The sequence below is a fragment of the Sciurus carolinensis genome, chromosome 5 (assembly GCF_902686445.1).
Source record: "Sciurus carolinensis chromosome 5, mSciCar1.2, whole genome shotgun sequence".
NCBI classification, from domain to species: Eukaryota; Metazoa; Chordata; class Mammalia; order Rodentia; family Sciuridae; genus Sciurus; species Sciurus carolinensis.
In genome coordinates this window covers 5,690,271-5,714,410 of record NC_062217.1, presented here as the reverse complement: position 1 = coordinate 5,714,410, position 24,140 = coordinate 5,690,271, and the positions used below count along the sequence as shown (strand labels likewise).

Below are 24,140 nucleotides of genomic sequence, written 5' to 3'. Positions count from 1 at the left end.
GCTCAGGGTGCACACAGTAGGCACACGCTCAGGGTGGCCCTGTGGCTCTGGAACTCACAATCTCATGAGTTTGCTTCAGACATGATCCAAGCACTCTGTACCATCTATTCCTGAAACAATGTGTCAAGTTGTTGTTACATTTATGGGGAAGGGAAGGAATTCAGTGAGAAAACTTCATGCTTGGAAATCTGGTTTCAAGAAGCTAATGTAAATGGTGCTTAATCTGCCACCTCCGTCCTACCAACCTAGGAGACCATCTTCTCCAGGCTGATAACTGCGTGTGGGACGGGTATCATCATGCCACCGTGTTCACTGCTGAATCCCTGACACTGAAGCACAGTCACCAGAACAGAACAAACACGGAAAGGATGGATGGATGGACGGATGGATGGATGGAGAGAACAGGCATCGCACAGATTTACCCATAAAAACCTCACCAGGGTCCTTAAGAATGGTTCTGTCAGTAGAGATGCTGGGTGTATTCATTTAATCCGTTTATTTCAATACTGTAGGAATTCCAAGATGTTTTTTCCCCCTTGGGTATTTATATTTAATTAATACTGTTACTACGGGGTCCCAGATTCAATTAAAATTTCCTTGAAAAAGTGGACAATTCTTCAGCAAAGATTCTCACCCAACTATTCACCACCATAATTTTAAGGAAATAAAAATCGATACAAACCTATTTAGCTTATCCTAATTTCTGTAAAATAAGGAAATACAATTATACTTACATATGATGTAGTAATCTTTGTTCTTCTGAAATTCTAGACCCCAGAGGTTAGGGCTGAATTCTTGAAACTTGATAGTAAACTTCACGTCTTGGTCTGGTCTGGCACAGTTGAGCAGAGGGGTATTTTCCTTCTTAATAGTGCATCTGTCTGCTTGGTCTTTATCAACCATATAAACTTTATAATATTCATACTGGCCAACAGTTTTAGAGTCCACTTTGGGGCAAATAATATCCAATTTGTCTCCTATCTGTGGGTATAGTACCAGTCCTTGTCCAGGTAGAAATCTAAAATATAAAAGAAAAGCCACTGAGTTGACAAACCTTAAACAGTTGTTAATGATGTGTTAACATAAAGCCAGACGCTGCCCATAATCCTCAACTGCAACTTCTCGGATCACACTTTTACTCACTGAAAGTCTCTTTGTTCCTCAGATCATCACGGGGCACATGTATTTAGACTTTTTGTTTTGTTTTGTTTGCAGGGCTGGGGATGGAACCAGGGCCTCATACACACTAGGCAAGTGCTCTATCACAGAGCTACATCCTAGCAGGACAAATGTATTTAGGAACTAAGCTTAAAAAACAAAAAATGAAACAAAAAAACGGACTCCTGAGCCACCAGGTCTGCTGACATTTCGTGGCCACCGCCTCCCTCAGAATATTTCAGTACTCCTTTGTGTAGCTTTACAATAACTTTTCCTCCAGGGTGAGTCAGACCTTCCCACCTGTTTGTTATTTTTTAACCATTGGCAATTTGGGTTTATTGGGCATGCCACAGAGATCTCATCCATTCCAGGGAACAGTAGGCGCACTAAGACTTGTTGTCCTGTTAGTTTCCATTGCTGTGGATGTTAATTAACAGACAAGTTTCATCAGGAATGTTTCAAATTACTTATCATAATTAGTCAGTCACTGATCAAACAATGGGTTTTTATTACACTGAACAAAGAAATGTCTTACACACCCATAAAAGATAACCAGAAATAATTAGGAGTACTATTGATTCAGCTGCAAAATGAAGCGTCCTCCACTAGCAAGGACAACAACTGCAGTCCTTGCTCCACACAGCTTCCTGCCCTCTGAGATGGATTTGCTCCAGTTAATTCTTAGATGCAAATCTTCAGAGCTAAGACCACGGGCACAATATCCTGTGGATGCACACAACTAAGTTTCCCTCCTCCCTTCCTCGGGAGCCATGCTGCTGAAAGATCTTTCCTAATGGGGAGTTTCTCTGAGAAACTGAAACAAGAGCTTCCTAATGAACATCCTTGTACAAGTACTAACACTAACAGCACACTCAGAAATCCCAGGCGCTCATAAGCAGCTAGGCCTTTGGGCTCATTAAGATATTAGAACCTGAGAACAAAGCATTGCCTCTGAATCCTTCCAATGCAAGCTTTATTAACCAGAGAAGCCCACCAGCCACGCTGAGGAGTGGGCCAGGATGCATCCACAGAGATTAAGCGGGGAGGACGGGCACCCCAAATTTCAAATCCACACTGAAGTAACAGTTTATGATCTATGCTAATGAAAACATGCATTTTCTGAAAGAGTGCATCAGGGTGGCTATGAAGCAGCATCAAACAACAAATGATATTTAAAAAAACAATACTTCTATGGTAGGAAAAGTACAGGTTGCACATGGTGGCTTGTCACTCTCTGGGGAATGTACAACCTCAAAGAGAGGGCTGTCCCCCTCCCCTCTTAATTGGTACCTTAGCAAAAACATATAACATTCATTGTTCATTAAAAAAAAAAAAGTGGTGAACAGGAAACACCTAAGACAAAATCTTCCATCTTCCTGCAAAGCAGAACTCAAAATGAGCATATCTGATAACAATGACAAACTCAAACACACCATGTGTGCACCGCTGAGGAATTCTCTGGAACTTTGGGCCAGTGGCGCTCAATCTCTCAGAGAGGCCTCTCGTGGCCTTCTTGGCCATTGCACAGTTCTCTGGAGAGACACTTCCAACTCCAAACCCAGGGCCTGGGTGTCCCCGGTGCTTACGACCCTGTGGTGCCAACGCTCTCCCATTCCCCTGGTCGTTCATGGCCTTTGTGGATAAAACCCAGCCCCATTTCCTGTGAAGGGCTGCATCCGAGTGTTTGTGGAAGAGACTTCTGAATTTCTTTACCTGCCCTCCCCGCAAGACACACAGGGATAGGGACTCGTCCTGTGGCTGAACAACAGGGCTGAGACCTGGCAGCAGGTACAGGGAAGTACCGTGGGGTGAAACTGCTCACCTCCTGACACTTTGTCTGTGTGCTTTCTGCTCGACCTTCTCAGGGACATCTTCACTGCTGACGAAAGTCGGGGCCCACATCCTGCCTGGGGTTTCCCACCCTGTTGGAGCTGTCCTGCTGGAGACCTGTCTCAGTGGGCACAGGGACGCCCGAGTGTTAGCTAGTGTCAGCACAAGCATTCCTAAGTCACAAGGGGAAGTGAGGCCTGCCCCGCCGCTCGGCCAGTCAGCTCTTCAGGTCAATTCCTAACCTCTGACACCTTCTAAAGGCTTCCCAGGCTCAGAGGGCAGGGCTCCTTCCCAGGACCGGAGGCAGCCCTGTTCTCCCAGCCGGGCGCTGCTCAGCTCTCGGAGCTCCTCACAAGCCCTACCTTCACTCAAGCTTGCTGCCCGACCTCGGCTCCTTCCTGAGGATGTGCTCCTGTTTATCTAATGACTGCTGGGTCCACGGGACTCTCCTGCCACTCACCAGGGCCCAGGGGTGCTCTTGTTGGAGTTGGAGGGAGGTCAGCAGCACCCCGCACACGGGCTGGTGCAGCTGCCAGGTCTCAGCATTTTAGGTCATATTTTTCAGAAGGCACAAATCACATAAATATTTTATTGAGTCTTTTAACTCATTCTGCAAACAAGCCACGCTTCCTTGACACAAACTTTTAGTCCAGTATGTGCAGTCCAGCTTTGTCAAGGGCTGTGTCCTGGCCAGTGACGAGGAAGCTCCTGGTGACCCATGGAATGGCTAATTATCATCAAAGATGCACCTCGAGTTCAAATAAGCATGCCTGACATGCTTATAGCAAATCCTGCTAAAACCCACTGTCCCTAAAGATCCTAAAAAGAAAAGAAAAGAAAAAGAAAAAGTAAATTCACCTTTTGAATATACTGTGGCAAAAAGTGGGGCAAAAACTTAATCCTATGCCCTTAAAAAGTCATTTGAAGGGTTCATTTTCTTAAAGAGCCTCTTTATCTAAGTCCATACAAAAGACCCAGGAACTGGGCAGCACAGGCTGCTGCTCCTAGTGCCCCTGTGAGGGGCGGGGCCTGGTCACTTCACTGATGGGCCATGCGTTCTCAACAGTGAGGAGGGCATAGGGCCCTCCTGTGCTGCCCATATGGCACCTTGGCATTGACTGCTGTGGTCAGCGCAGGCCATCCCTGCTGCAGGGAGGGACACAGCAATCCACTCTGTGCCAGGCGCGCTCACAAAGAAGTCGGACCATCAGGGGCTCACGAGGCAGCTCCCTGAGGGCAGGCCTCTGGTTCAATACTAAAACACCCCGGAGCAGAGCATGGGAGGCTGCTGGATACAGAGGCACTGGTTAAAGATAGGTGCAAGTGCAGGTGTTGGAAGCCAGCACACACACATTCAAGTCAAGTCAAGTGGCACAACTCCTGTACTCCCAGTAGCTTGGGAGGCTGAGGCAGGAAGATCACATGAGTTCAAAGCCAGCTCCGCAAAAGCGAGGCCCTAAGTAATTCAGTGAGACCCTGTCTCTAAATAAAATATAAAATAGGGCTGGGGATGTGACTCAGAGGTTAATTGCCTCTGGGTTCAATCTCCAGTACCAAAAAAACCCAAACAAATAAACAACAACAAAAATCAGGTGCCACAGGCTGCTCACAGATCACAGCCTGATAGGAATTCTGAAGACAGAACCTCTTAGAGTTGGGGCAGGGGTGCACCAGGACCTGATGGGGCTTCCATGCCATGTCACCCAGGGCCTGGCTTCTGACCCTTTCTCTCTGGAAGGATTTGTACGAATCTGCAGCCTTTTCTAAAATTCCTCCCCACTTAAAATACAAGGAATTAGCCACTTCCAAAGCCAGTCATCACAACACGGCAGCTGTCGGGTCCTTCCTGGTGGTAAGGCAGGGACACCACACCCCCAACACAGAGCAGGGGGCAACGCTGGTGGCTGATGAAACAGGACGGGACAGCCCCTTACCCTGCACGGTAGAGTTCTCAGTGCATCGCGCTGAAGTCCAAATCTGGTTTTGTGAGACACTTGTTTTTCTAAATCGAGCTTTTCAGGGGAAGCCATGAACTAAGGAAAATCAAGAGAAAACCAAGATGCTCACAGGCCTGCAGCTCCCCCCAGAGAGCTCCAGGGGACCTGGGGGCATGCACAGCACACACCGCTGTGACAGCCCTCTCTGCACGCTCATCTGAGGCCCTGGCTCACACAGGCGGCCACCTGGTATCCTGTCTTGCCCCAGGAGGCCAAGAACCAAAAGGTGAAGAAGAATAGGCCGACCACATGGAATTTGTATTTTACATGTAATGTTACAGACCGATTCCAGACAATTTAAGTAAATAGCGGATTGGACATTTAAACCAAATGGGTGTTTCTTAATAACAATACCATTTTTAAAAATGGAACACAGTGAGTCCTTTATGTTATAATTAAGTCAATAAATGGAGTTCTGTTTTTAAAGCTAAGGGTTTTATACTTGGATTCTGTTACTTATCATGTGTTGACTTTGAAAGTGTTAAAAAATTATTATGGTGATGACAACTGGCTACTTTTAAATCACTGCATGACTATTCCATGGCAGATGTTAAATGCAGATTTCTTTTGGTGAGTTGAGATAAGCTTCCTCTTGAACCCAAGCCAGCTCAGTGAAAGCCCCATAGTTACAGTTCACACCATAAGGGGATGTAGCTCTGGTTAAACTTTGCCCAAAAGCAGTGGTCACAGAGAGGTGCCATTTAATAAAGTCTGCTGGTTTTTAATCCAAAACCAAGACATCAGCAGTGATTTGTCCTAGGCGGGAGAGAGGATGGAGCCAGGTGGGTCCCTCTCTGAGTCTGCACTTGAGGTCAGCATGGGCACCTGTGCTGTACATCCTTCTCCCTGTCCTGGGAACCTCAGCTCAGCTTCTGGGACATCCTGCATTCTCCCCAGGGAGTCTCCCAGGGAGCATGTAGGGAGCACCAAGCACAAATAGGCAACTCCTATGGTCTTCCATGAATCATTTTCAAGCAAGACAATAGATGTTATGACTTTGAATCAGATATACAGACAATAGAATGTGGAAAAAATGGAATCTCTAAAGTAGGGTTTCCAAAGCAAACATGCCTAAAGTAAAATGGCTTGGTTTTAGAATTTATTTCTACCTTTGGATTATCTATTGAATTTAATTCAAGTTTTTAAAAGTTATTCGCCAAACTAGACTCTAATACTCCCACACGGAATACTTTGGATGATAAATCTAATAATCTAAATTAGACATTAATATTTAGTAATCTAAATTAGATCTCTAATAATTATTAGACATTTCAACTTCGGAGTACTAATTGTAAAAACTTTTACTGCCATTATGTGACATGATATTCTTCAATGTTACAGATGAGAACATAGCAGAATTAATGAGGCACAGAGCAGAGTGTTTAACCCAGTTGAACCCAGGCTGTTTTAACACTGGGCACAGGTACTGAAAGCGCTATAAATGAGCTACCTGGGTTCAGAGGTAGCCACCTGTGAGTCTGGGGGACAGGGTAGACTAAGTCTTGCATTGTGGAGTCAAATCAGGGTCCCTCTGTTGACCACCATGACCCTCCCGGGTCTGAAGGGACCCGGGGTCAGATGGAGGCAGCAGTCGCCAGTTCTCTTTCTGAACCCATTTCAGTGCAACAAGAGGCTCCACGGGAAGCCAGTAGGTAGATGAGACACCTAAGGACAGCTGTGCAGGGGCCCTAGGTCACACCCCTTTCCTTCTCCCGCCTGAGGACACGCTGCTCTCACGGCTCCCCTTCACCTTGCCTGCTCCCACACTTCCATCGACCATACGGCGCACGCCTTGGTAGAGACAGCCCGTGACTTAGTGTTTCTCCAGGCTGGCCCGATCACCCAGGTTAACCAGGACGGAAACCACATCACAAGGGGCCACCAGGGCTGATGTAGTTCAGCAAGGACTCATGAAGGTGAGATGGGAGATGCCTGGTGGTCTTCGTTGGGAAATGGGGGTTAGGGGATGTGAATAACTGAAGAACGAGCCAGAGTCACCACGCAGACCAGGGTGAGTTCATGTTGGTACTCAACATGACTCTCAGGCCGATACGGAATGAAGAGATCCAAATGAAAAGACAGACAGGAACGACCAGTTTCTGCATCCAAACAAAGAACTGGGTCAGGAGAGGCACTCTGTGCAGACACAGCAGTGCCCCTCGCAAGTGCTGGGTGAGGGCTTCTGTTCACAAGGGTCAGCTCAGGTCCAGAGCCACAGCTCATACCACGCACACAAAATCCATGGAATAAAATACTTCATCGTTATGCAAAAATAGGGCAGGTGTCAAGCACCTGAGAGACAAGGCCAGGCTACTCATGCACCAGGACAATGCGAATCCTGCCATACCTTCCTCTGCAGGTGGAAATGCATACGTGGGGAGGTAGGAGGAAACCCCACAGGAAGGTTCTCTACCTGCAAATCACCAAAGACTCATACGTGAGTATACATTCTGTACTGTGGAGAATTAATTGTTTTTTCATTTCAAAATTACACCATTAGAGTGTAGTCAAGCACCTTGTAATGACATTTCAGTCAACGATGGGACCAAATACATGACAGTGGTTCCATCAGATTTCTGTCATCTAGTGACACTGCAGCATCTTGAGTGTGTGTAAATACACACCACGATGCTCAGGTGACAGATCTACCTAGGATTCCGTGCAGAACATGTCCCTGTGCTGAGGCAATGCATGGCTGCATGTGCTCACCCTAAGTTGCTGGATTATCTCAGTGGAAAGCAGACACATATGTAAATGTGTGGCACGCCATCCAGATTATTTTGCTGACTACACAAGAGACCAATATATACAGATGGTCACACACAGGGCCTCTACCTGGGTTGCTGTGGATGTGGGATAGAGAGCTAGAGAGATTGTTAGGTTTCTGTGGTTTTCAAAGTTCTCTGCCATAAACACTCAAAGTTTTTGTGAGCAGATTGGTACATTGCTTTTTAAGGTACAACTTCAAAAACCAAAGAGTACCATGTTCTTGGACTAGCTTTCATAACTGATTTTTAAAAGACATTTCTAAAATATTGAAGTCCTGGAGACATTTTAATTTTTTGATGCAATTCCTTAGAAAGAAAATAAATGAAGTCATCATAGTCTAAACTGTGGCCTATGTAATTAATCAGTTCCCAAGTCCACAAAAGCTGGAATAACAAACTGTGTATTCCAACAAATGAAGAATAAGGGATAGAAGCAATTTATGCTTAATCACTGAATGCCACAAATCTGGAAGTTGGCTGCTATTTCAAGGAACCCGAATCCTTCCTAACTTTACAAATAGGCTCACCCTAGCAGGTAGTATATCCGAAACTATATACTAGCTTTATTCCCAAGCCAATGTTGTGCATTAAGTATGCTATTGAATTTACCACGTTTGGAAAAATGTACTTTTTCCTTAAAATACTATCATTTTTGCTTTAAATAAGTGTCAAAGGCTATTGGGAAAGAGAAAAGCCAGTGTGTGAATTGGTTACTCTGGAATCTGAATGAGGACACACCCGCAATCTAGCTGGGGCTGGTGGGCCTTCCTGTCAGCCCTACACGGAGGCACCACGCTCAAGAGATGCTCAGCCCCTGATGCTAACTGTGCCCAGCACTTTTGGCCCTCAGCATCTGGAGGAGCTAGAATAGCTTAACCCAAAAGACCTGGGTTCCTTTCCAGAGTGTTCTGTGCATGGGGAACGCCCATACTCCCAAGGAAAGGCTTTGCCTCCTGAGCACATGAATTTGACTGCCCATCTTAAACAGGTGGGCTCTTTGGTCTTGCATTCCTTCCATTTCATACTAGAGTACTGCCACAGCTTATTAAGATTTTCTAGAAATGCCCCAAACAGAGTTCTGTTACAAAATGAACAAGTGACAGTTGGACCCCAGGAAGACACAGGTAGCATCTTCCCTAGGAAATACTGGGGAAACTCTTCCCCTTTTTTTGGAAAGCACTTTACTGCCCCCTTTTGCACTTTAACATCAGAACAGGTTTCTTCAGACTTCTCCAGAAACCAGAGCAGCAGTGGGGAGTAGCTACTGGGTGTCAGGTTCACAAGAACCCAGTGACCAGACACTGCTCAGAGTAACGAGTGAGGGCCTTGAAATTTCAGGCGAGCACACCACTGTCTTGCCAGTGGCTCTGTCCAAGAAGTAAGGCAGTCATGGAGGATCTAGTTAGCATTTTCTGCTTTAATCCAAGTATGTATACGTGCTGGAACAACTGCCTGTTTTCACAGGTGCCCCTTCTTTCACAGTTTTCTAAAACAAATATCATCTGCAACATGAACCTGATGTAGTCAAGGACAAGGAAAGGGGGCCCAGAGCAGCCTGTACAATTGGGGACATTAAAGTGTTATAAAGGCAAGAGCAGAAGCCGGGTGTACATTTCAGACTTTCACACCAACCACAAGCAAAACCTTTTCAAGGAAAGAAAGATGAGAAGCAGGGACATTCAAATGCCTGGGGAGCCCGCAGGCACAGAACCAGTGCAACCATTCTCCCAGGTGAGGAGCACCCGGCCTCCTCATCCACTGCACACTGGGGAGAAGGCAATTAAACTGGAGTCCAAAGGCAGGTTTTAGTTATCAGAATCTAATTTGCAGGGACAGAGCTGGAGGGTCCACTTCTTGGCCCAGTGACCTCAACTTGCACTCGACAGGGTCCGCATGTGCTGAGGTGGGTACTTTTATTTAAACTTATCCATTTTCCTCCGTCGGTCCACAGTTACCAACAACTTCAAATAATATTAAATTTCACAGCCCACAGTGCTGCACAATTGAATGAAAACTGACTCCTTTAGATGTTAATCTTGTTTTTTATTTGTGACATAATGCTCAAAACACTGGTGGCTAAAGTAAATTTTATTTTAAAATGCTCGAAGATAATATTCTCATAGTTTAAACAGTTTTCCAGGAAAATAACACAAGTATTTATTTCATTCTTATCCTTGCTATGATTTTCACTGTCATAAAAACCTCCAGTTCACAGAGGGGGACACCTATTGCAAGCGACTGCATTCATCACCTGCAAGTCAGATTTCAAGTGTGTGATGTGTAGATGTCTCTTCACAAGTTCAGAGACTAGACAAACCCCTGCCCTGAAATTAAAAATAAAATCAACAATCGATCTCAAATCAAAAACAGGTTTTATTTGTGTTCTTAACTTAAAAACCACCTAACCCCAATTTTAAAAAAGGAAAATCACACGTGAGCTCTGTAGCTAGAGCAGGCAAACTGGGGGTTTCGGAGTAAAGCCAGACGCTGGGAGGTGGAGTGGGACAGTGGGAGTGGAGTGACCTCTGAAGCAACCCTGTCCTGCTGGCTCCTCCACCATGTGGCTGCCTGATTGAAACTAGGATTTCATAACTCAAGAGACACCGCAGGCTCTTCCCCAGCCCTAATTTGTTTGCACCTGTATGGTCTTGTTCCCAGCCAGGCTTTTAGCAAGAGGCCATAAAGGAAGGTGGAACTTGTGTTATTTATAGGTGAGGCCCCAGAGAGGAAAATGGCTCTCATCGAGAAAGAAATCCAAAGGGCATTTCCAGCTGGTTCTCTGTTGTTTTAGATACAAGTGTTCAGGTCCATCTGCTCATATACTTGAGTGGGAAAAATCAGAGGTGAAAGCCACACGTGGATCAGACGGGGAGTGGCACGATCCCGGGTGAGGGGGAGCGGTATCACAGGCAGCCGGGGCTGCGGCACTTTTTCTCCCCGTCCTGTCCCAATGTCCCTACCTCCTGGAATTTTTTTTTTTTTTTCTCTTTAATTTCAGAAAATTTTGCCTATTTAGAAAAAATTCACCCATGCCTTACTAAGATGAGACCTCTCTTTTTGGGGAGACCTGTTCCTGCTGCCCCCCGCTGGCCAGAGCCCCTCACCTGACAGACTGGGTGCTCAGTAATACCTGTGCAATTAAAGAATGAATCAGGTAAAAGAGGAGGTCCAGAGCTCCCAAGTCTCTCGTGGTGAGAAGGGACTCTCCTGCAAACACAATCAGCCCAGCAGTTTGTACGGCTGTGTGTGACTGCTTTACAAGCGACTGAGAGGCCACCTCCCAGACACTTCCTCCTTCCTGGACTCCAGGAGGGATCAGGTACAGACAGCGGTCACCTTTCTGCATCTCTCATGCTTTGTCACAGCCTGTGGAGCAGGGGAAAAGAAAGCAAAGAGAAAGTGGGTGCAAACTATTCCCGTCAGGAATGAGTGAAGCTGGATTGGGCCACTGGCTACAAGGTCACCAGAACTATGTATGCATCTTAGGAAAATGAAGGGTGAGCCTTTGCAGCCACTGTAACTCTGGGCACTACAGTTTATTTTCCTGCTCAGTCACCACAAACAGCCTGGAATTACTTTGATCAAAATAAAATGCACTTCAGAGTTTAATACTGTAAGTTATTTAAAGAGGCTGCTACTGAACTAAACAGAAGCGAACTGAACAAGAAGGAAAGAGGACCCAGCAGGCCCCAGGTTCTAAAGGAAGTGATGCTGTGGTCGCTAGAGACCTCTAGTCGCTGCGGGTCTTGCAGGCAGGCAGATGAGGAGGGGGCAAAAGTGCAAACCCAGAGGCACCACTCTGAAGTCAAGAGAACCCCAGGCCCACCGGTATTCACCGCCTGGCTTCCTTAAACAAACTGCTCCAAACTTGCAGAACATCAAAAGCCAGATGGGTTGCACTGAATGAATCCACAGGCAAGAAGCCAGATTCCCAGTTTGCTGTAGAAATAGGCCTCGACTTGATTCGAGTCTTCTCAGCTCTGACAAGCTGGAAGCTGGCACTGATCCCAAAATCCAAAATAAAATGGCATTTAATTGTGACTAGACTCTAAAAAAGATGTCATACTATCTCCTTAGCTTGACACACACACTCAGCATCTAACAAAATGCAACTCTCCTCAAAAATCTGACCTCTTTTTCTCCCAGCTAGAATTGATCAATTATTTAAATTTTTAAAAGGAAAATGTTCATAGTCAAAGGAATAATACTAAATAAATGCACTGATACTATATTCTGTAAAAACTGCCTAGTCATCCTTTAAATGGGCTAAGATTATTCTGCTTCCAGTAGTGATTCAAAGGACCCATTCAGAGTTACATATCCAGCATAAGAAGGGGACTGTAAGTCAACATGGACAATGAAAAGTCACATCCAATAATTCCTCTTTGCCCACCTGTACATATACTGCTTTGAGCAAAAGCACATTTAGTTCGTCGATAACTAATCACTCCCTTCAACAGCATAACAAGGTGAGGCAGATAATTAAGAGGGATCCCGGCACCAGAGGGCCTGGGTTCAAAGCCACTGCTCAGCTACGCATGAGTTTGGGTGAGTCAGTTAACCACCGTGGCCTCGGCTTCCGCGTGAGCGTACGTGGGATAAGAATACTTCCCGCAGGTGGCTGCTCTGAAGACCGAACAAATGTGTGTCCAGCAGTGGGAACAGAACTGGCACACTGAGGGCTTTGCACAGCTGCTGTTACGGACAGCAACGTCATCAGGGAAGACAGTTTCTAAATGAGAAATATCGTGTAATATCAATGCAAAAAAGGCTACCCAGGCCTTCATGGACTTACTCACCAACCCCATCTCCTACTGCACTCTTTCCTAGAGGATACAAAATAGATTGGAACAAAGACCTCTTTGTGAGTGCATAGCTGAACAGCTGACCAAGTGTCCAGGGTCACAAACGTTCTGCAAAAGCAGAGAGGTAGGGAAGCAGGAGCGTCCCACTTGGTAGGAAAGAGGAAATAAAGGGAGTAGGACACCTTAAAGTAGAAGAGCAATATAAACAAAGTCCCACATAACATCAAACAGATTAAAAGGTGAAAGTGCTTTGTTACAGTCTTTATTCAAAAGTAGTTCCAGTTTTTCTTTGGTGTGAGAAAGGCAAAGTGAACTACAGACAGGCACACAGATTTTCAATTACTATTTTATTAATAATAGCTGACATTTACTCTTCGTTCATTGTTCCAAGCACAGAGCTAGGCTCTTTAAACACATTTCATCTTGACCACAATCTTATTACTCTTTATTCAGTGCTATTATATTATTGCTCCAATTTGGGGGATGGGGCAACTGAGCAACACGGGGGATCCTGCTGCCAAGTTATACAGCGAATGGGCGGCTCAGCTGGCACTGGCTCACACAGGTGAATTCCCAAGCAGATGCCCTTCACCAGGCTAATACACTCCACTGTCCTTGCTCACCTGAAGTGCCTCACCTGTCCAGTATCACCTTGTTCTGAAAGGCAGTGCTCACGGATAATCCTCATGTTACAGAGGTAGCTGAAATCAGTGGAACCATTCGTTCTAACTGTGGGGTTTGCCTTCTGTGCTATGGTAAGACCTATATTTACAGGTAGACACTTTACACACACTGCCTTTCACTGAAGCAGTGTTACTCTGGTTTTCTTACCATCCTCCATTTCAGCAAGCTACTGTGACTTTGGTTGGAGTTGCCCTGTCTTTCAAGACTCAAGTTTCTCCTCCCCTGGGCTGCTGCCTTGGCCCCTACTCCAGGGTGACCACCTTCCCTTCTTCCTGTGCACTCCCTGAATGGAGTGTGCCTGCATCCACCTGGGTTTCTCTCAGGTGAATAAATCAGTGAACTATCCTCCATCAATGGTCTAGATCCCTCAGGCCTCATAAAGCAAGAATGGGGACAGGGAGCAGCAAGTCAGGGAACACAGATTCCCTCAGAGATTCTGAAACAGCCTCTCAGAGTAGGGTGACCCAACGTTGAATCTCTTTCCCTAACAGACTGACCCAGGGCAATGGATTTCCAAGTCCTCTAGCAATAGCAGCAGAGCATCCCTGGGAGCTGGCTGGAAGTGTAAACTTCCCAGTCCCACCCTGGACCTCAGGAATCAGGACTTCTGGGGGGCACCACCTGTGCAGGTGATTCTGGGGCCCTGAAGCTCAGGATCCATGGGTCCGGAAGGCGGATCTCTAGTAGCAGCTCGACAAGGTGAGCAGCCGTACACCCAAATCCAGGCCATGTCTGTCCAGCCCAGGAGTTCTTCCTGGATGCCAATGCTGGCTGAGTAGAGGACTGTCGAAATGAAGCATGTCTGCCCCTGACTTTTCACCCAGGAAGGGTGGAAGAAAGCCTGGATTAGGAATGGGGACCTGCAGATATTGTTCTTTTTACACCTGAGGTGCTTAACTACAAAGTGCCATGGGAATACAGAGGAAAGATTTAAAGAGATCACGTTTGATGGATATCATGAAGGAAGGGAGAGATCATGTCTAGGAGAAGCCTTGAATTTCGCTGGCTAGTCCTTTACAACGATGATCTGTTTTCCGACCGGGGAGATTCAAAACCTGAGTTTGTTTTAGTCTAAAATGTACCCAGAATATAGTTCTGGTAGCGAAGTAAAAGGTGCCGTTTTCCCTCGTCTTCTGGAGTCAGACGCACTTGGAACTGGACAAGAGGGCCTGCCCAGCTGCATCCACTCATCAGGCAATTCTGATCCCGGCTGATGTTTTCAGGACATGGTGAACCAGCTAAGTGGCAAACATGGGCAAAGACTGAATTTAAAAATTTGTATGCACAAGTACGCTGTGGCTCAGCTTCCTCAGCTACAAGGAGCGGCTGGAAGAGGTCATCTGAGAGGCACTGGCTTTCAAAGTCAGAAATCCTATGGTATGCTCATCCGGAGCGCCCTGCAGGGAACAGCAAGCCAGTGGACAGACAGGAGCAAGGTGGCGAGCAAGCTGAGGCCTCAGATCCACCGAAGATCCTCACTGCCCTCCAGATACAATAAACTGACCCTAGGGCCTCAAAAATTTAAGTAGTTTGCATACTTCTTCTGGGGGGATACTGGAGTGGTCTGCATGAAAAGCACAGATGAATACCTTAGTGGCCACAGGGACTTCACTAGTCAGTACTGGAAGAGCCATCCAAATAGTATAATTAAAATTTGTAAGCAACTGAATTTAAAAGGAAAAATAAACTAGATTGTTTAATGGTTCTATATAGAATCTATTTATAGTCCCAAAGAAAAAGATGCTGTCCAGCTGCGGCAGAACACCAGTGGCTCGTTTCAGAATTCTGCTTGTGTCCCCGTGGAAGGGCTTGAACACTTGTGCACGCGCCTCAAAGAAGGGAAAGGGCAAAGCGTGGACGCTTCGTTGCTGCCAGTTCGCTGTTCGTATTTTGTTTAGAGAATTACTCAAGGCAGAAACAACTTGACTTCTGTTTTTTTTTTTTTTTTTTTTTTTTTGTGGTGCTGGGGATTGAACCCAGGGCCTTGTGCATGCAAGGCAAGCGCTCTACCAACTGAGCTATATCCCCAGCCCTTGACTTCTGTTTTTAACAGAGATTTTTCCCAGTATTTCTTAAAATTATCGTTAGAAATCAGCAAGTACGCACTCAGCAGCCACAGAACGCTCTGGTCTAGCATTACATATTTGAATTTATACATGGAAAGGAAAATATCTGAATGGTTTAGAGCCACTGCTGACTCTGCTGGAGCCACAGATCCGGGCTCCCCTGGCAGTGGGTCTGCAGGGAAACACGCACACCTGTTCTCCCACTTTCTCCCGTGGGCTGGACCCAACATCCTCAGGCATCATACTTGAGAAATATGTTCACAAGGCACCGGGCAGAGCTGACTGTGGACAGCAGTTAGTAAACAAACGGCAGCGCTTTCCTGCATCATTTCTTTAATCACTTTAACCCTCTGCGCAATAGAAAGCTGGAGGCCAGGGCAATTCAGCCTCTTCTTTTGTCATTTGCCTGCCATAAATATGCACCAGTCTGCATCTGAAAAGCTGAAGGCAGCCGCAAGCTTGCTGGACATTTATCATGCTCTGTTCCCTGCTAACAAGCAAATACTTTAGTTGAATGGGCCATTAGCAATCATTGTCAAATGGAGAATGCAAGGTGCTAGGATGTGACCAGCTTGTAAATTAGGGGGTGTTCTTTCTCTTTGATGAATCTAGACAAGTGAGATGGATCTTTTGATATAGATTACTGAATTAAGTTAGAAAGGAAGGTAAAGTAGGTACTGGGTATAGGAGATCTGTGCACCATCATGCAGAAATGTTTTTAGTCTATGAACGCTACTTAGTGATAACTACGGTAATTCTCATAGTGATGAGAAAACCAGGCGACAAATGCAATGTATCTATAACCCCACACGAAAAGTCAAGTCAGCAGTCTGAGAATTAGGAACAAAGTTAACTAGATAGGTCTAAAGTCGAACATTTAGGATTTAGAGACAGTCTTCATCAGACACCCACAGAAGCAGAAGTCTAGAAGGTCTCACGCTGCTGTAAACAAACAGCCCTTTGTAAAAACATACCCAAGATCCACTCCAAGACAGACCCTGGGGGTGGCAGCCTGTGGCACTTCCAGGGTCTTAGAGTTCCTGAAGAGATGCTGACACTTTTCTGTAATGCCAAATGGGAGGCGATAAGGCAAATATTTCCTTTCTGGCTCAACCCATTTGCAGATGTCACTCTGCCTGGCAACCCGACCATGGAACCCATGGTTTGTCTTATTTAATGACTGAAGTGGCAAGTGTGGCGGCAAAGACCAAAAGTCCAGCCACTTGCCAGGCTGCTCAGGACAGAGGGCAAAGAGAGTCAAGAGCACGGAGATTTTTGTTTTTAACTTAAAAGCTGGGCAACACTGTCATTTTCGATAATCCTGTGATTTACACCAAGGAGCATATCCATCCAGCTCAAAGGTTACAATAGCCATTCTCTAGATAGAACTCACAGTTTCCTCGCTTTAAAAAATGCATCAGCTGTTTCTTTATCAGGGTGCAGAGACAAACTCACAGAAGTGCTTCTGGGAGGAAGAGGGGCATCGGGCCCTGTTTACATTTGCCTGTCTGAGAGATGCCGCAATCAAAAGGCCTCTGTTTTCTTTTCAGATAACCCCAGTTCTACCTATCCCCTCTGGTCTCTGTTGCTGCCCAGCAGGGCCCTGCCCGAAGTCCCAATAGATGAAGGGGACAACCAACCCCAAGTGCGGTTAATCCTTCAGAATGGCCGGGCTGCCAGGCCAGGAGTTAAGAAGGAAAAGCTTCCAGGCCCTAACGACCGCAGTGATCTGAAGTTTTAATCAGCCCCAATCTCAGTCTATGAAAAAGGCAATCAATGAAACCTACCTTGGCCATATTATCCTCCACCAATGAGCAAGAACTGAGCAGCTTTTCTTTGCGGCTCCAGCCACCCCAGACCACAAGCGGAGCTCTCAGACTTTGTAATCCCAGTTTCCAAGTCTGTGTGGCTCTCACATAATACCCGACAGCCCCGAGCAAGGCCCACGCTCCGCACCCTTTCAGAGACGCGTCATTTCTAACATCAAGCCCATCTATATGTTGCCATGGCTTCCCCTTTATCTGCCTTTACATCTCATGAACTGCATGGATTTACCACATTATTTTTATCTGAAAGACAGAAAATGGTGGTTTTATTGCCATACAATCAGATTACTGCTGCTAGTTTCTCTATGCCTTTTTACCATACTTCAATCAAAAGGGATCAGTTTCTTTATGCTCTGCCCTTGATTTACATTACATCTGTAAAGACCTAGTCTGGGTTGTAATCCCCTTATTAACTATGACCAGGGTTGATTTGCCTAAAAATAAAAGCAAATTGTGTCAGACCCTTTCACTTTGTTTTTGATTCGGAACTACAAAATGGATTACTAAAGAAATCTTCAGAGTTCACACGGCTGGGATAGTGCTGAATTTAAAATGAGAATTAAACAAGTTAAACAGGGGAGCCATGTCAACGGCTTCCATTTTCCATCATGGGAGAAGGGCTGAATTGCTTATGTCTTTGTATTCTTTGGCTTTATAGAGACAATGAAGCCACAGGAGTTTTTCCAAGCTGTTCGGAACATGTCCCATTTGCTATCCGTCCTTCTTTGCTGTTCTTATTTCTCCCCCAGCTCCATTCTCATTGCCCCCTCCAAGGGAAGGGGGGCAGCTCTTCCCTGAAAGAGCTAATTCCTGACTAGAAGCTTATAGTTCTATGGGTCCTGCATATTTTAATCAAAATATTTTAAACAGTTGAACACTCCTCTTTAAGGCTCTCCTCCACCACACAAAGGGTGAGCTCATAAGCAAATCTATGTAGATGTATAATAAGTGACCTGAAAAACAGGTTCTTTATGTCAGCAGCAAAGGAAGGCAGAGATTAGGCAAGACATGAGGGCCATTTTAATCATCTTTCATACAAGAGCACTTCTTTTTGTCTAATTTGCAATTAAATGTTTTAAGAGAAAAAATTTCTATAAAGTGTTAAAGAAAATCTCTCCTCAGAAATGTTTTAAGGGGGGTCTCCCACCTACATTTCCTTCCCCTGCCACTCCCATTCCTGTGACGCACTACTGCAGTCATGCTGTTTGTTCCCCATTAGGTAGACGCACCAAGGAACGGAGCTCCAGTTAGGTGTCATGGGAAGTTCTGGAAGCGACCTGAAATACTTCAGTGCAAGACAAGATGGCAAGGCTTCAGTTGCTGCACTGACAACGTCCCTCTGAAGGCTGATCCACCAGCAGGGGATTTAGCTCAGTAAATGCACAGACAGGAGGTTTGGGGGTAATTAATATAAATCTACAATTGCTCTTCAGCTGCTGACTCTACGGGAAAATCCAGCTTTCCAACATGCAGTTTTAGGTTGGGTTGTCTCTGGGAGATGGCTAATTCACCTGTCCTCATACTAATTTAGCTCAGGGGTCAGAGCGTTAAGGAATGTTGCCATCATTTGCATTTCTTTGCATCAGTAGGACAAGTGTCAACAGCTATGCTTTGTGAAAGATTTAGAACCAAGTGCTTAACAAATCATCTTAACCTCCAGCTTCTATTTCTGAGGCTGGAAGCTGTAATTGTTGAGGTTAAGAAGTGCAGTCCCGAGACACATGATTCCCAAATAAATTCTCATCTGAAAAGAAGGCTACCGACCATGTTGTAAGATATCGCTTGAGCTCTGTCTTTGTGCTCGCCTGGCTCGGTTGTCCTGTGGAACAAGGACAGTCCATTACCTACAGTTTATCATCCTGACAACACGTGAGGAATGTGGATGTGAAAGCACTCACAGTTCCACCCCTGGTGCTCTGTGCTTTTTTCTCTCTATATTAAAACCGACAAGATTAACCCACACGCAAACTGTGGAGCATAGTTCAAGGGGCTATTCAATCAGTGCTGAATGTGCATTTGTTTACCTACAAAAATAAGAATTTCAGACACAATGGAAGGCAGGCTGGCGTATATATGTTATTGAATGGGCTGTTTAAACAGCACAATCCATTGTAGTTTATTTTATCAATCTGGCAGCTCTGTATTTATTCAGAGCCTGGCTGGGGTGAGGCCCATGTATTATAGGTTATCTGGATATTATCCAGCCATTCTTTTGTATCAAGTCAATCAATATCAGGAATTCAGCATTATGTAGGGGAAAAATTAATGAGAAAAGCAAATGCTTTATTAACTAGTTTGTGATGCATAGGGAACAGCAACTCTAGACATGAGAAATTAATGCTCGACTGAAATTTTAAAAAGTGCAATTCATTCTAGAACACCGTACCAGTATAGATTTGCTCACCCTAAAGTGAAATTGATTTTTAAAAAGATCAACTATTTTATTTTAGCAAAAAGATCATGCTTGGAAAAAAAGTTCCACTGAAATATTAATTAGAAATGGAAGCTAGGTTTTGCTGTTCTCCCATTTAAAAAAAAAAAAGTTGAAATGATCTAGATGTTACCAGAACCTATTGATGCAATGTGAATAATCTAACAGGCAGCCACTAATGTTTCAGTACACAGAAGTTCTTTTGATTATTTCAGAAACTCTCAGGATGGAAGCACAGACCATGTTATTAAAGTAGTTATGGAGATGCTGAATTTGCAAAGGATTTTCTGAACCTGTATGCAAACAGCTGTTGTATGCTTCCTGGGTGTACCACCTGCTAAAAAACTGACCTCCAAATGAAACTCATCTAGTTGCTGATGGTTGCTTCATTACAAATGAACTGTTTCACAATTCACATACAGTGATGTGAAACTTGGATGCCTTTGATTACCTTCTGCCACATCATATTTACTAACTGAAACTTTCCCCTGGAAATAAAAATGCAACTTCCCCAAGTGAAGCAAGCCCCTGGCACCAGGGCAGGTTTACACACTCTCAAACTCAAGAATGGCTCTTTCATCTCGTCCCCCAGGAAGATATCTTTCTGATCTTTCGAGCTAGCATTCTAGATCTACTTTCCAAAAGTAGATCTTTTCCAGAGACAGCTCATCCAGTCCTCCAGGCAAGCCATTATCCAGGGATTTAGAAAGAAATCTCACTTCGGAGGACGGGGAGCGATCACACCCACACAGCAGCGGCGACGGCGGCGGCAGCAGCGTCTCAGGGATGTGGCCTCTCCAAAGGCAGGCCCCTCGCAGCTCTCCCAATCCGTGGCCACAGCTCAGAAAAAGAGACTTAACCCTCGGGTCGGGAGTGGGTATAAGTCACCCTCCTCCTGCAGCATATTAAGGAAATATTACTGTTTCAACCTTGGGTGGGAAGAATCGCTGTTCTCCCCGCGGTAGGCATGTCTAATTCTCCTCCCAGACACACACACACGCACACACACACACACACACACACGCACACTAATGGTTTATAGAACACAAAGATACCGAGAGCTGACCGCTGAAGGGGTTAAAGGGAATTTCTTTCAACTCGATTTAAACATATTAAATGCGGATAGAAAGAAAGAAAGAAAAAGAATCAGCCCCCAAAAAGAGCCGTGAGTGAAAGTGAAAAGTGGAGCGAAGCAGGAGGCCTGGGGGAGGGGCGCGGCCGACCCGCGAGCATTCGGCATGGAAGAGAGACCTCTGTAGGCGCAGAGCGAGCAGGGCCCGGCCGCGCCCGGACTCGGGGCCGCCACTGCGCGCAGGTCCCAGCCAGGCGCCTTCCGGCACCACCTGGAGCCTCACCACTCGGTCTCCTAGTAAAGATGCCACCGCCAGTACAGCAACTGCCATACCTTACACTTAAAAAATTAAAAACAAAACTATACGCGATTAGACTACATGAAGGGGGCTGCATTAAGTAACTTTTAAATATGAGCAGTGTTTGAAAGTGCCATTGAGCAGCATGCAAGAAATTTGTTTAAACCTATTTATAAATGTAACGTTTTGCCCTTTTCGTGGGAGCATTTGTGGCTAACATGTTGGCAATTCGAAATTCACCCTTTTAAAGAGAGAGGATACAATTATTTAATAAAGATGTAATTTCTAAATCAATTCCCTTTCTCTTCACTTCTAAGTGCATGCACCACTTGCTTAACTTCAATTAGGCCATCGATTGTGCTTCTGATTTCAAACATTTCCTCCAGAAACTAGTCAATGTCTCCATACTTTCTCCAAGTTTCCCAGGGCTAAAATTCCAAGATTCTGTAAAACACTTTTTGGCTTTGATTCGAAATATATCTCGAGAATGAGGTAATATGCAGCACCGAATGCACAGATGACTGCGGGAATAGCCATACATATAAAGGAATAGACTGCATTTAAAAATTCTGAATATACCCTGATAGCTCAAACTGAAAGTTACTCTCCACAGGCCTGGTTTTCTCCAGGCTGTGCCGTTTGATAAAAGCAAGTCTGATTCAAAGAATCCTATTTCTACCCAGGGCCTCTACAGGCAAAGGCTTCAGGAGCAGCGTCGACTAGGCAGGGCCCTAAGCTTTTGCAGAAGATGCAAAATTAAGCTAGCTAAGGGACCTCGCAGAGTTCGCGGCCATCGGTATATATAAACGAAGGGAGAGGATGACGTTCAGAGGGCCCTCCGGGAGAAATCTAAGGCCCCTCTCCCAGGCGGAAAAAAAGAGGGCTCGCTGCCTGAGTTCTCCTGCAGAGCAGAACTCCCCGCCGCATCCTCCCGCTGGTAGCGGGGTGCCGAAGCACGCGGGCTCCGGGACGCTGAGGACAGCTCAGAGACCCCGGCATCCCTCGCCAAGTCTGTGCTCCACTGCCCCGGATCCACAGGCCCCTTTGCCCGCCAGTCCGCGGCGCCCGGGCCCGCTCCGCCTGCGCTCCTCGCAAGCGTAGCATCTCCGCCCGTCTCCGGAGCCCGCCAGTCGCTGCGCGTTGGTCTGCCCTGTTTGTGGACACTTCCTTCGTCCTCGAAAAGAAGTGGGAGTCAGGTATCGCCATCCGACACCTTCCCGGACGTGCCACCTGAGCCGCCAGGGGCTTTTAGCACCCTGAAGCGCTTAGGTGAAGAAAAGAGGCGAATGCGCCTTTTGGAGACGGCGCTCGACTGGAAAGCACAGCTAGTCTCCACCTAGTGAAATGTGGCAGGGTGGGTGTGGGGAACAGGAGACCCGGGTTCCAGAGACAGGTTCCGAGGCACCGTGGGCCCAGCCCTCCTCCCGCCGGGACAGCGCAGCGGACCCCAGGACGGGAATCGAGGGAGATCGCGGACGCCACTTACTTGGAGTTCGAGGAATTCCAATAGATAGGCTCTAAAACTATCGATCTGGAAATCGCAGTTCTGCATAAAACCATCAAAACTCCCCAGCAGTACTTCCACACGGAGTCCCTCCTCACGGCCATGGCCAAGCCGCTCCCAGCTCCGCGCACTCCCGACGCGAAGAGACTGGACTCGGGGCGGGATCCCCAATCCTCCGAGTCAGACGAGGAGGGAGGACCACAAGCGCCCGGAGGCAGCTCCGGAGCACGCCGAGCAGCTCCAACAGTCGCCGAAGCCAGGTGCGCTTGCCCTCCAAGGCCCTCAGGGCGCAGGGTGGGATCGCACGCCCGGGGCGCGGCGGCGCGGCGGGCTCGGGGCTCCGGGGCGCCGCGCCGGACGCAGCTCCGACGGCCGGCTCCCGTGCGGCTCCAGGGTGTCAGGCCAGCCGCGGCGGGCGGGCAGGCGGGTGGAGGGAGGGAGGCAAGGAGGGCGCAGGGCCGGGACAAAGGCCCGAAGCGGAGAGACCAGCCGGTGCGGGCTGGCGGGCGCAGCGTCCCGAGCGGGGCCGCCTCTGACTATAGATCCAGGGGAACGGGCAGCAGCCCGAGCGCGCGGGCGCCGCGTCGGCGCGGTTCCATGTCCCGGAGCGCGGAGCGGAGAAGGGCGCCTCCCGGCGCGCAGAAACCTCCTCAGTCCTCTCAGCTCCCGGCCCGCGGAGCAAGTAGGAGTGGTCTCGGTCTCAGCCGCGGGCGCCGGACGCGCGCGGGCCTTTGTGTACGGGGAGGGCGCCGGGACCGACTCCGCGCACAGATCCTCGCTCCGGCCGGCGCCGCCGTCCCCGCCGAGGAGAGTCAGCGCGGCCCGCGCGCTGTCAGAGCACTATAAACACCGGGCCCCGCCCCGCAGCGCGCAGCCCATTGGCCCGCCATGTAGCAGCCGTGCGATGATTGGATAGTCCTCCCGTCTGTTTCCCACCCCCGCCCGACATTGGGCGCCGCGAGGCGGGGCGCCAGCTGACAGGTGAGCCCCGCCCCCAGCCCCGAGAGGAGCGCGGCGGGGCGGACCTCGGCGGTGGAGAAGTGGCCCGGTGTGTGCATAGGGCGCCCCCCGAGCGGCGGGCAGGCCTCCGAGGCATGGTGGACCGGTCGAAATGGGCACGGTCGAGGGGGTTGGGACCGTGACGGGTCACCTGTCCCCGCGCCCGGCTGCCCGCTGGCCTTTGTCGCCGCGCCCAGACGCTCGCCTTCACGGCCTGGCAAGTGTCCTAACTTCTACAGAGGGCGAAGCTTTCACTTAGGCGGGGCTGAAGGCGCTGGCTTTCCTTTTGGGTTTTACTTGAAACGTTTCCCTCCGTGCAGGGCTAACCCACCGCACACGGCGCGCATCCAGTTCACTGGCACCCTCGTTGCTTCTCAGTCGATTTTAGTACTAAACAATCAACTCGGGTCCGACTAAGTCAACAGGGGCAGAGAAATGCAAAACGATTCCGGGGGATTCGGCGCCGGAATTCGCAGAGGATAATTAGGGCGAGAAGTCTGCGCCTCCCACTCTCTCTCCCCTGCACTTTCCTCGCGGGCGTCTCCCTTCCGCTCCTCACTTCCCGGGAAAACAGCACCTCCTAGGCTCTGCCTGCAAATGTCACTACTACAGGACTTTCTCCTTAACTAGCCTCAGGGAGAGGCTCCTGCTGCCCAAGGTTGCCAGGAAGTCAGCAGGTGACGCGGACAGACTTCCGCGTGT

The 24,140-nt window shown here is 47.5% G+C and overlaps 1 protein-coding gene across 1 annotated transcript in view; it reads right to left on the bottom strand.

The window, feature by feature from the left end:
- Window positions 1-22,965, bottom strand: part of Efnb2 (ephrin B2) — a 43,605-nt gene extending 20,640 nt beyond the window's left edge. The window contains exons 1-2 of the mRNA XM_047553481.1: window positions 22,422-22,965; window positions 735-1,018 (exon numbers count right to left, since the gene is read on the bottom strand). Coding sequence (XP_047409437.1) covers window positions 735-1,018; window positions 22,422-22,543 — 406 coding nt within the window. The 5' untranslated portion in view covers window positions 22,544-22,965. The remainder of the gene's footprint in view (window positions 1-734; window positions 1,019-22,421) is intronic.
- Window positions 22,966-24,140: the final 1,175 nt, after the last annotated feature.